This window comes from Saccostrea cucullata, unplaced genomic scaffold (assembly GCF_032062105.1).
Source record: "Saccostrea cucullata isolate Sc308-1 unplaced genomic scaffold, CSIRO_AGI_Scuc_v1 ctg7123, whole genome shotgun sequence".
Taxonomy (NCBI): domain Eukaryota; kingdom Metazoa; phylum Mollusca; class Bivalvia; order Ostreida; family Ostreidae; genus Saccostrea; species Saccostrea cuccullata.
In genome coordinates this window covers 60,592-73,760 of record NW_026937502.1, presented here as the reverse complement: position 1 = coordinate 73,760, position 13,169 = coordinate 60,592, and the positions used below count along the sequence as shown (strand labels likewise).

The 13,169-nt window shown below is 36.7% G+C and overlaps 1 protein-coding gene across 1 annotated transcript; it reads right to left on the bottom strand.

The window, feature by feature from the left end:
* Positions 1-547: 547 nt before the first annotated feature.
* Positions 548-4,066, bottom strand: LOC134248297 (centrosome-associated zinc finger protein Cp190-like). Its single transcript, XM_062730707.1, has 2 exons — positions 3,814-4,066; positions 548-963 (listed from the first exon to the last, which is right to left on the bottom strand). The coding sequence occupies exons 1-2, from the start codon at positions 4,064-4,066 to the stop codon at positions 548-550; spliced, it is 669 nt and encodes a 222-aa protein (XP_062586691.1).
* Positions 4,067-13,169: the final 9,103 nt, after the last annotated feature.

Sequence of the window (13,169 nt, the reverse complement as noted above, 5' to 3'; positions counted from 1 at the left end):
ACATAATAAATCACTGGCCGGACTGCACTTTTTCCTACATGTATATCCCGTAATAGAATTAATAAGACTGACTGCCCCTAAGCATTTACTCGACCTATATATATACATAATATGCATTGCTCATGAGGAGCAATCTTTTTTAACGGGGTCAGTTATGTAACGACATTGCTCGCGCGGAGCAATGACATGTAAACAAACATTGCGTAACAATAAAACAGAATAATACTACAAGATACCGTTACAACTCCCCCCTACTTAAGCTTTTGACTCCGATCAAAATTTATGTACAATATAAAATACGAAATGATTACCCCTATTATAATACATGTAAAACAGACAATTAAGACATAATTTAAATTCAAATATCAAACATACGACTTAATAATATAATTCAAAGTGCAGCCAGTTAATTATATGCAATTACGCACAATTATAAACACAAACAAATCAATAAAACTTTACGCATAATAAGCAGTCAATATATACAAATAAATCATGACAATTTTAAATATTTACAAGTCTGTTCATCAAAATATTAAAGTTCTGCTCATACGGAAATGTCGCCTTTCACAATCCGAACATGGCCGTCTTCGAAATGTTTCGGTACCTCCTTCAGGATTTCATTAGCCACATTTGGAAAGTCAATATCATCGGGGTTAAGGTCTTCTGAATAAACGATATGAGAGTCTCTGCTTATTTCTTCCGTACCATCTAGGTTACGTTTCACTGTCTTATGTAACACCAGACAAATTGTTGATCTCTGCGTGAGATCAGTGTCCCGATGTTCACTGTCACGATCACTGTCACAAGCACTCGTTTCTGGTTGGCTGTCCTCGTCTATAAAGATAACTTCCCGGGTGTCCGTTGACTCGTCTTCCAACATCTCGACTATTCGGTCACTAGTAAAGTCTGCACAATTATGGAGAATGTCTTCTACCAGAGATTCGTCGATCTCCGGCAATTCTGATGCAAAAGAAATATCATCCAGATAATTCACATTGGTCACATCAGTCTCTTGCACGTCACAGTAAGTCTCATCGTTCTCATCGGACGAAATGTCTTCGTACAAGTCGCTATGAACGTAGACAGGTTTGGTGGCAGAGGATAGTTTTTTTTGCAATCAAAACGTTTGACTGACGGTTTACTATAATATTGAGCAGCCTGCTTTTAAAATGTGCATTGAAAAATTTTAAATTCCCTCTACATGTAATAATAGTATGATGTAGTCCCTTGAGAAATTTGAAGCTTTTAGGAATAAAACATGTACAACTTACATAATGAGCCCTAAAGATGGCGCAGGGATAATCTCAAAATTTCATGTGAATCAAGCCTATTTTCACTATTTCGCCGCAGTCGCATCTGCTTCCAGGCCCGTGCTGATGACCTAAGCTACCACACAAATTGCAGAATAACATTTGTACATACCAATGAACAGCAAGAGATATGGGCTCAACCACCTCGTTTTCAAGCTACAATTCATCCTGTGATAACCCACCCCGCTTTTCTGGTGAAATACCGGTAGAGCGAGTTTTGAGCTTAGTTTCGTATTTCTAGTCCATATCCCCTATACAGTAGTAGTGACACTAAAGTGTCATATTTCAATAAAATATACAAGGTCACCAATTCCCTCCAAATGCACCCATAAAATATTCTACCTATAAAATTACCTATAATATGCATTCAAACCTCAGGTTTCTCTATTTTTTCTATTTTTTGACCAGTACTTTATTCGAAACTATCCTCTGCCACCTTTAACTTTCAAAGTTTGTCTTGCAAGTAATAAACCTTGCTCAATTCAAAAAGAACATGCAATTCTGAGTAAAAATATACTATGTCTTGATTCATTGAAAAATAAAAAAGTTATGGCCAAATAAGAGACCTCACCAATTCTCGGTCAACCACCTTAACCCCATATTGTTTCTTACACATAAAACAAATGCAATTCTTACAACTCCAGATGATCAATATACCATCAAAAAAGTGTTAAATAGTAATTTTAATCAATTTCAAATACATTTATATGTAAAAAGTCAAATACAAAGAGCACATCTTGGTGAAATGTACTCACATGTATCACATACTCCCCTATTTTTCATGTTCTATGAAATTCCATATTATCCCTTTTTCACTTGGTTTTATATACCTATAACTTCTTTGCAAAGTTAAAACCCCTTTCAACTTTCAAGATATTTATCATGATATGCAAAAAAAACCCTTGCACCACATTCTAAAGAAAAAGTGTCCAGGAAATGGCAGTTCAACACCTACCCCTGCAGCCATTTCTTCAGTGTAATGAAAATGCACTGTAAAAATCTGTTTGTCCTAAATGAATTCTTTCTAAGTGTCTGATATTTCCTTTTAACAGTTATGAGTAATCAAATACAAACATTTCATTCTCCTGAAAATTAAAAGTGATTATTCTGTCCATCCTGGGCAATTGTGGGCAGATTATATGGGCCTAGCAGAATTCAATAATTACATGAAAATGCACATTTTCTTGCTATTACTTCAATAAATATGCAATACAAACTCTTTGTTTTGTTATTATTCAAAGAAAAATAGTCATTTTATAGCAAACATTTGAAAAAATTAGATTCTGTCACATTTAAATATAGATAAATTTAAAAATTGAAAGGGGGGGGGGCATATTTCATGAAAATATCAATAACAGAATAGGTTAAATTTGGAAAAATAAAGCTAAAAAAGTTTTTTTTGTACTATATATGGTTAGGGTTAGTGACATTTAGGTATGCTGACAGATTTTTATTTTCAAAATAATTATATTTAGTAAATTAGGTTAAAAAAATGGCAAATTTATGTAATTTCAGTGATATCGCACTAATTAATACACTTAAATTTTAATTAGATTAAATTAATTAAAGCAAGACAAGATTTTAATTATGCGACAATACCCAAAGTATCAAATTCAAACAATTAATTTATTCTCTGGCAAAAAATGCCTAAATCTTATATGATTTATTATGCTGATGGTTCAAAGTCTTTAAAAATGTATGCTGGAAAAGAGTAACCCCCCTAGCTTTTTAGTAAATATACCCAATTGTACAGATTTTAAATAACAGAAATAAAGTATTCTTTTAATTTGGCATACATAAATAAACCCTTTTGTATAAAAATCAGACGAAAATTCACATTTCTAAAAATTGATGCATTCTTGAAGGTGGCAGAGGATAGTTTTTTTTGCAATCAAAACGTTTGACTGACGGTTTACTTAATATTGAGCTGCTTTTAAAATGTGCATTGAAAAATTTTAAATTCCCTCTACATGTAATAATAGTATGATGTAGTCCCTTGAGAAATTTGAAGCTTTTAGGAATAAAACATGTACAACTTACATAATGAGCCCTAAAGATTGCGCAGGGATAATCTCAAAATTTCATGTGAATCAAGCCTATTTTCACTATTTCGCCGCAGTCGCATCTGCTTCCAGGCCCGTGCTGATGACCTAAGCTACCACACAAATTGCAGAATAACATTTGTACATACCAATGAACAGCAAGAGATATGGGCTCAACCACCTCGTTTTCAAGCTACAATTCATCCTGTGAACCCACCCCGCTTTTCTGGTGAAAAACCGGTAGAGCGAGTTTTGAGCTTAGTTTCGTATTTCTAGTCCATATCCCCTATACAGTAGTAGTGACATTAAAGTGTCATATTTCAATAAAATATACAAGGTCACCAATTCCCTCCAAATGCACCCATAAAATATTCTACCTATAAAATTACCTATAATATGCATTCAAACCTCAGGTTTCTCTCTTTTTTCTATTTTTTGACCGGTACTTTATTCGAAACTATCCTCTGCCACCTTTCCTGGATTCTCATCACGCTCGACTCGTCTCCGCTTTGAGGGCATGGCTGCTTCTAATTGTTCACAATTCAGTTTGTGAACTGAAGTCAAGTGTCTTTTCAAATTAAATCTTCGCAAAAAGGGTCTCTGGCAATAACTACACTGTAAACTATTTACATGATCACTATGTTTCTCTTTGGTATGCTGGTGAAGATTACTGCTGGTGCTGAATGTCTGTCCACAAGTTTCGCACAACATTTGTCGAATGTTTATTTTCTGAAACGGATGGGGGTTCTTATAGTCCGTCCTCCTCGGGTCATCTTCGTTCTTGGTTCTGATTGGTCAGCTTCCGAATTGTCTGTTCTCGGGGGCGGAGCTAGCGGTAACTTCAAACGCCACCGGCCTGGTCCAGACGCGTGCCAATGTTGACCGTCTGGTGTCTCGCCACCCTTGTATTCCGCTGTCTCGCTGGTTGTATAGCGGGACTGCTGTCGCTCTCCGCGGTAGGGTTTGATGTTGTCGGCGTGCACTGTGACGGGTTTCGACTGTTTTGAATGCTTAATTTCATAAAGCACATCACTTAATCTTCTCATTATTATCCATGGCCCAGTCCATTTTCTCGACAGTTTTAACTTTTGTCCCTTATCAACTTTTGGTTGACTTCTCCGTACTAAATCTCCAACTTCATAATTAGCTTCACGCACGTTACGATCAAAATAATTTTTCTGTCTCTGAGATGCTTCTTTCGTAACTTCCCTTGCGTAATCATGAATTGTGGAAAGTTTTTCCTCTAAGTCGCGCACATAAACTGCTCTGTTCGCATCTTTTTCGGGCGTTTTCATCGCTTCATTTTCAGTCAGAACATTTATCGGTAATTTGGCTTCTTTACCAAAAACTAGTCTATATGGCGAAATCCGTGTAGTTTCATGCGGAGTAGTGCTGTACGCGAGAACGATGCCATCCACAAAACGGTCCCAATCAGTTTGATTTGCATTAATGTACTTAGACAGCATGTCTTTTATCGTTCTGTTCATCCTCTCTACCATTCCGTCTGACTGGGGATGATATGAAGTACGCGTTTTGTCAATTTGAAATAATCGGCACATTTCCTGGAAAAGTTTACTTTCGAATTGTTTTCCTTGGTCTGAGTGAATAGCTCCAGGACATCCGTATCTCTTAATCCATCCTTTAAACAGGACCTCGGCTACCGTTTCAGCTTCCATGTTCATGAGTGGAAATATCTCAGCAAATTTTGTAAAATAATCCATCACTACCAGAATGTAAGAATATCCATTATCTGACTTTGGGAATGGTCCGGCTAAGTCCAGTACTATTCTTTGAAAGGTTTCACCACTCAGGAAAGTTTTCATACGCGATCTCTTTTTCCGAGGCGGATTTTTCCTCTCTTCACACACATCAAACGATAATACGTAGTCATGAACGAATTGTCGCATCCTAGGCCAATAATAATCGGAATTCCTGACTTTTTCTAAAGTCTTTTTGACACCCATATGACCTCCAACATTAGAGTCATGGAAGTGCCATAACACAACTTGACGCAGTTTCCGTGGTAGACATATCTTTAGTTCCTCACTATTATTTGAAATCCAGCGAATACACAGAACACCTTGATCAATGCACAATAAATCCCATCTTGAATACCAATATTTGCACTCGAAGTTTTCACATGACACAGCTGATAATGGCGGTTTTTCATTCTTTTCCATCCAATGGAGAATAACGCGCATTCCAGGGTCATTCTGTTGTTTCTCTCGAATATTTTTTCGGTTTAATGACTCCTCCGGTTGTTTCCGAATCTTTGCTCGCATTGGTCTATTTGTTCGCTTCTTCTTCACAGGGGAAATAACGGCACAATCACTTGATTTTTCAGAGTTTGTGTTATCCTTAAACAATACACTTAAATCAAACACGTGATTGACACTTCCTTTTGAATTATTCCTTAGTTCGGAAACATGTGAATATTTCTGAATTTCACTTCCTTCACTTTTCTCACGTTTACACTGTTTACATTTCGATTCACAAGAAACACGAGATAATGCATCTGCATTTCCATGTCGTTTCCCAGCCCTATGTTCAATTTTAAATATGTACGGTCCAAGTCGCTGTAGCCACCGCGCAATTTGTCCATCCGGTTCTCGGAATCTACGAAGCCACACCAAGGATCCATGGTCTGTTCTAAGCAAAAACTCTCGACCAAGTAAATAGTGCTTAAAGTCTTGAACAAAGTACACAACAGCTAGCATTTCCTTGCGTGTAACACAATAATTTCTTTCAGAATTATTCAACACACGGCTTCCATAGGAAATCACAATTTCTCTTCCATTCTGAATCTGCGATAACACAGCGCCTATAGCCTCGTTGCTAGCATCAGTGTCTAGTATAAAGTCACCAGCATTCACATCGGGATATCCAAAAATAGGTGCAGATATTAATTTCTGTTTCAAAAATTCGAACGCTGTATCACATTCTTGCGTCCAATTCCATTCTTGATTTTTCCCAGTAAGAATATGCAGACATTTTGCGGTTTTAGCAAAGTCTTGAATGAATCTCCTGTAATACGCTGCTAGTCCTAAGAAACTTCTAAGTTCCGTTACATTGCTCGGTGTTTTCCAGTTTTTCACAGCTTCTATTTTTGAAGGATCTGTTTTAATACCCTCCTTTGAAACGATATGTCCAAGAAAGCTCACTTCCCGCCTAAAGAAATTGCACTTCTTCGCTTTTAGTTTTAGGTTTACACTCCGCAATCTATCTAATACTAAACTAAGATTATCTAAATGTTCGTCAAAAGTACGACTGTACACAATAATGTCATCCAAATATAAGACTGTTATATGCCACTGTAGTCCATTTAACGCCTGTTCTATAACTCTTTGAAACGTTGCCGGGGCGTTGCATAATCCAAAAGGCATAACCGTATAATGGTAAAGGCCACCACGAGGTGTAGCAAACGCTGTTTTCTCCTTATCCTCCTCACTCATAGGAATTTGATGGTAAGCCATATTGAGATCTAATGAAGAAAACCATGTAGATCCATCGAGGGAATCGAGATCATCTGCCACACGAGGTATCGGATAAGCGTCTTTGATGGTATTCGCATTTAATTTCCGATAATCGACACAAAGCCTCCAGCTTTTGTCCTTCTTCTGGACTAATACAATAGGAGCGGACCAGGGACTGTTGGACTTCTCTATTAATCCCTGTTCTTCTAATTTCTTGATTTCCTCATCCATTATTTCCCTCTTGAAAATAGGTACCCTGCGCACTGGTTCCTTAAGGGGAATTTCCTCCTTTAACTTAATGCGATGTTCCCCAATCGTTGCACGCTCCACTGGTTTGTTTGGGTCTGCAAACGCGTCCACACGAGCTAAGAGAAAGTTCTTAAACTTTGCCGCTTGCTCTTCAGTTAGATTTTCACTCGCTTCTTTAAAAACTTGTTCTAGATGCTCTGGCAATTTGTCGCCTCCTGACATTACACCACACACTTCCGGGGTTTTCAATGTTGACACAGTTTCTACAGGATCAAACACAGCTATGTCGGTACACTTCTGCACATAAACGTCATGGTCATTCGGATTAAACACGCGCACAAAAATATTATTTTCACCACGTGTAGATTTCACTAACTCTCTTGCCACAGCTAACCCATGATTATGTACAAATGATTTTAGAGGTAACAGCACCCCATCACAAGCATCTACACTACTATCGAATGTAGCCTTTATAATACTCTCGTGATGAGCTGGAACAACACTGTCCTCCATGCTAATAATATAATATCCCCGCAAGACTTCAGCATCTGAATTAAGGTTGCACACATTAGATACATAGTTCCATTGACACTGGAATTTAGTGATAAAATCTTGGCCCAGTAAATTACATTTTACGTCTGCCACAAACACTCAAAATATCACTTGAAGTCCTTGAAAAGAAAGTATCATTTTTGCAGTTCCCGTAACTTTCAATTTTCTTCCGTCGGCTGTATTAAATTGCTTTTTAGCGCGCTCCAGCACAGGTCTGTGTTCTGGAAGAATGTTCCAATAAACCTCTTCTGTTATGAACGTGTTCATTGCACCAGTGTCAAATTTCCATTCTAACGATGTGCCTTCCACTAAGCCATCTAATCTCATTCCTGGTTTTCCTCTAATTTCTATAACTCCTTGATTTTTCTCGTTAGACTCGTAATTCAAGTGCAAATTTCCAACATCTGTTTGAGTTGATACTGCAGGCATTTCTACACTGCTATCATCCTGACGTTGTTCCTCTCCTGTACTAGGCCGCTTAACTAACTGCTGTGCCGACACATGGCCTACTGCCTCGACACTCTTAAATTTAAAGATTTCTGGGGGGGGGGTTGGCTAACAGCATTTTTTCGCTTTGGACAGTCTTTATACAAATGCATAGAAGAATTACAGCCGTAACATTTCTTCAAAGTTTTTCTTTTGTCCTCAATATCTGGATAAGCGCGGTACGTTTTCCTGGTCACTGGGACTTTTCCCTGAGGGGAGAACTCGCTAACTCTATAAATGGGTCTTACAGGGTTGTTTTCCCTGTTTCTTAAATTCCGATTCTCTGTCATACGAATGCATTCCTCCTGCATCGCAGCAGTCACTGCTTCCTGTAGGCTTTTTGGTCTAGTGCGCTTCACAGCTAAGCGGAAATCGTCATCATGATTACAGTTGTCCATAAAAGTTTTAAGACTAGCTTCTTCCACATAGTCTCGATTTCCAGGGTGAGCTCTTCTATACAAATCAGCTATCGCTTGGCCAAAATCTCGGAACGATTCTGTCTGGAGCTTTTTCCGCATTTTTGCCTCCACGATATAGCTCTCCTTCATCGCAGTATGTCCGAATCTGTTGTCCATTTGTAGTTTAAGTTGGTTATAGTTCCCTATAATATTATCTGGTAGTCCATATGCGATTGCTTCCGCTTGTCCACGGAATGTAGTAATAAGAACTCTTCGTCTCATGTCAATGGACCAATTATTTAACGCAGCAATATTCTCAAAATATCTCACAAATTCACTCCACACCTCTGTTCCTTCTCCTTTGAATGTGCGTTTGACCTGAATGTTTAATCCCCGTCCTGGCAATCCAACTTCCTCATTGTAACTTCCGGCTTCCTGATCTGGTGCTCTATCCGTTGAATTATTCCGCACAGTGCTAGTTATCCGTCCACCATTACGCGTAGTCCTTTTCTGAGTAGATTGACACATTTTCCAAACAACAGCACACACAATCAAGCCTAATAATAATATTCCAATATTTCCCAATGCCTCATGTGTCAAGCGTGACAGTAAATTTTGAGGAATGTAGCGAAACACTCCTAACACAGTCAAAACGAGGGCAAGTATTCCACTTATCCAAATTGTTATCCCTGAATACCACGTACTCTCATTCTGCGCTTCCGTGCAGTTCTCTCCATTCACAATTCTATTCTGTGGTGATTCCGTATTGGCAACAATCGGAGACGGTAATTCACTTTCAAAATCCTGTAATAGATTCCGCCTCACAGAAGTTCTTGGTCTTGGAGTAGTTTGTGGAAACTACTAGGCGAAGTAAAAGTTAAATCCATATCTGCTGGCGAATGTGTAGTGCGATTACCGCCTTGAAACATTTTTAAGAAAAGAGCACAGTGCGTCAAAAGCACAAAAATCACAAAGGGATCCAGATTGCGAATTCACAGAAATCACTAATTATTCATCCTAATCCGGCATGCACACGACGGACACTTGTAAAATCTCCTCACAGTTTTTCCATTATCCAGAATATGTTGATTTTCACTTTTCAGAAACATATTAAAACAATTCGGACACTCTTTGCGTAAATAGTAATTCTCAATTCGCACTAGTACTAATTTCCCAGAGTCATCATAGTCATAAATATGTGCCAGTCTTTGGGGTGGAGTATTTCTGAAATCCATAATTAGTAAACACACACATAAAAATAATAATCCGAGCAGTATCACTCTATTCCGTTTTCCTTCCAAACACTAGCAACTGTTGATATGGCCACAATTTACGCATCGGTATTTAAACACAGAAAGTTCACAGTTTTCACAACACATAAACACTTTTTCTTTGGCCTGACTCCGTGGAAACTCGTTTCTGCATTTTTCACACACAAGTTTGTAGTTCTCCAGATCAACTATAGACTTACGATATCCAGATCCGTTCTTGAAAATCGTATAACACGTAATGAACGAAATCCTATCCATCCTCATTGGTAGAAATCACATAATAAATAAATGTCACAGAAAAATAAATAAATAAAATCACCGAAATAATATCCAACTGGAATAAAATCCCACCGTTGCCACCAGTTGTAACGCCGTCGAGCGGTAAACGGCTCTATTTAAATAATCCAAGTGCGAGGTAACTCCAGTTTTATTAATAATCCATGTGACCTTAATTCTCCAACCTCTAAAGCATACGCTTTAGGTTAAATGAAACGCAAAATAAATTATTTACAGTTTATTTACATCACAAATATATCCAAGTTTCACACATAATAAATCACTGGCCGGACTGCACTTTTTCCTACATGTATATCCCGTAATAGAATTAATAAGACTGACTGCCCCTAAGCATTTACTCGACCTATATATATACATAATATGCATTGCTCATGAGGAGCAATCTTTTTTAACGGGGTCAGTTATGTAACGACATTGCTCGCGCGGAGCAATGACATGTAAACAAACATTGCGTAACAATAAAACAGAATAATACTATAAGATACCGTTACACCAACTATAAATCATGTGAGATCCTATATATATCACTTACTATAAAATGAATAGGCCCTATGTAATTAGCTATATATAATATGACCTATTGGATTAGTTGGTATCGCGTACTTTATTTATTAAAATATTCTTTATTAGTTATTCATTGTTTTTGAAGAATTTTTTTCCTGGATAAAAAGACACATACCCTATATTCAAAAGGAAGTAAATGTCCATGTATTCTCTTACCTTTTTGAAATAAAAGTTACTCAAAATAAAAAAAAAAAATCAAAATCATCAGTCTGTAGAAGAACTTTCTTTTCTAAAAAAAAAAAAAAATGCTTCGTCAGAAGATACTTACTGCCAGATCTCAAATATTTCCAGATACGCTATATTAAATGTTCTTTGTAACCATACTTTCCACCATACTGTTTTGTAGTATTTAGCATATTGAGCAATAGCACATGATGGTTGGTATGTCTGATTTGTATTTCCATCAACTGCCTTATCAGCTTCCCAGTCGTCTTGGTGAGCAATGACATTCCATGATGCATTTCCCTGTAGATGTTGCCCAGGTGTATGTGACAGATTTACTAAAATCAGATTTGACACTTGTGCATTTTTTTTCAAATCTTAACGTTAACATCAATAATAACCAGCGCTGAAAAACATTACATTCTTGTTAATAAGATATTAACCGAAAGGCCAAATTTTAGAAAGATAACTCCGTTTTATCTGCTTTTTATATAGGGATAGAAGTCAAAGATAGAGACTAACCAAAACATTTTGTTTTTGATACAAAGTGTACGAGAAAAATCCAATTTAATACATCCAACAACATTTCTGCAGTGAGTCAATTTTGTCGTTGCTGACTATTTTCATCTTGCTGGTGGACTGTGTATTAGTGGGTTATATACTCCACTAAAATAAATAATGAGTCCTGGAAGAAACGCTCGACTCGCATTTGATAAAAAATAATTTATCCCCATAAGTTGTAGGACTTTGAAAATATTTCTTCCTCTCAAGTGTCTGAGAAGGAAATATTTGTTCTTTTTTTCATTGATTGAGTAATCAAATTTCTATGTATTCAAATCATTTTAATCCGAGTTATGCCATTTAACTCTAAAATTGAGAACAGCAGTTTAAAGTTCATGATAACAAATGTTTCTATACGCTGAACAAATAGCCTTAGTTATAAAAATTTCCGTGTGTAAAATAGCATTGCCCTTATCTTTCTTGGTCACTAGTGGTCCAATAGAGCAATTCTAACTTTTAAAAAAATTAATTCGTTTTCATTAGTGTTATTTTTATGTAGACAAGGAAGTCATGTTATACAATATGGCTTATCTCTACCTGTTATACTGAAAAGATGCATGGAAAATAAAATGTACAGGTATCGTTATCAAAGTATAAACGTAAACGAATTTTGTGTTATATATTTTATGCATGTAAAGTCCTTTTTTATTCCTTGTCGTTTAGGAATTTGTAATTTAAGATCAGGTCTTCTGTATTAAAATGTAATTTGTTCATGAAATGATTTTATATTTATAGGTTACTGTACTTTTTATATTAAAAATCAAATTCTTTGACTTTGTTTTGTTGTTAAGATGCCGAAACCTCGACAGGAGCTAGTTTTCTTTTCCCTCGAATATGGTGCATTGGGTATACATACTAAACCATGGAAAATAATCATATTGGATAGTTGTGTCCCATCAATAATACTGTCTGAATATTATTTCTTTTGACGGAGAAGAAATGTTCAAGGACCGAAATTTATTAAATGTTACAGTATTTTGGTTGTATCCCCCTCCGTTCCCAACTGAAATAGGTCCATTTCTAGTGTCCGTGTTCCAGCGATCGAGATTATCCAAATACCTGTCCCATTGAAATGAAAAAGGGTAACGCACAGTTTACAAACTGTGAAATAACGACTATGTGAAAAAGTCTCTTTAGATTATATTCAGTGATATAGGAGGAGTTGTAGATAATTAGAGATGGGTATCCCCATCTGCATGAACGGAAGTACAAACACTCCAGAAACTATAAATTTGCGATTCAAAAGCGGGAACCATTAAAAAACTGAAGGGTTGTCAATGAGAAAACGATTACTCAAAGACATCCACACGACCGAGACACAGGCATTTAGTGGCTGTGTGTTGTGTCCTTAAAAAAGGCATTTTATCTGCATTGTGTAAGTCCACCCAGCTTAAATGGGTAGCGGCTAACACTGGGAGTTAACCTGTATTGGACCTGTGTCCTCTACAGGTAGAGAGCACATGACTCTCCTCTACTGATCGGATAAATTAACCAATATCAGAGGATTCAGAAGATCTAATAAATAATCATGACACAAGCTAGATTTTCAGGACGACTTTCAGCTCTTTGAATTAATAATAAGCAAAATAAAAAAAAAACAAAGTCGATAGTTCTATAATACAATTGTTATTTATTCAAAACTTTTAAATAATGATAACATTTTTTCTTTACATACAGTATGCATTGCAAAAAAATATTTACAAGAATTTAGACAGGAGAGGACAACGGAGCTTTAATAGATGAATTTACAATTTCGTGCTTTTAAATAGGAAAACTCATTCTTCTAACTTAACAGCCAAGA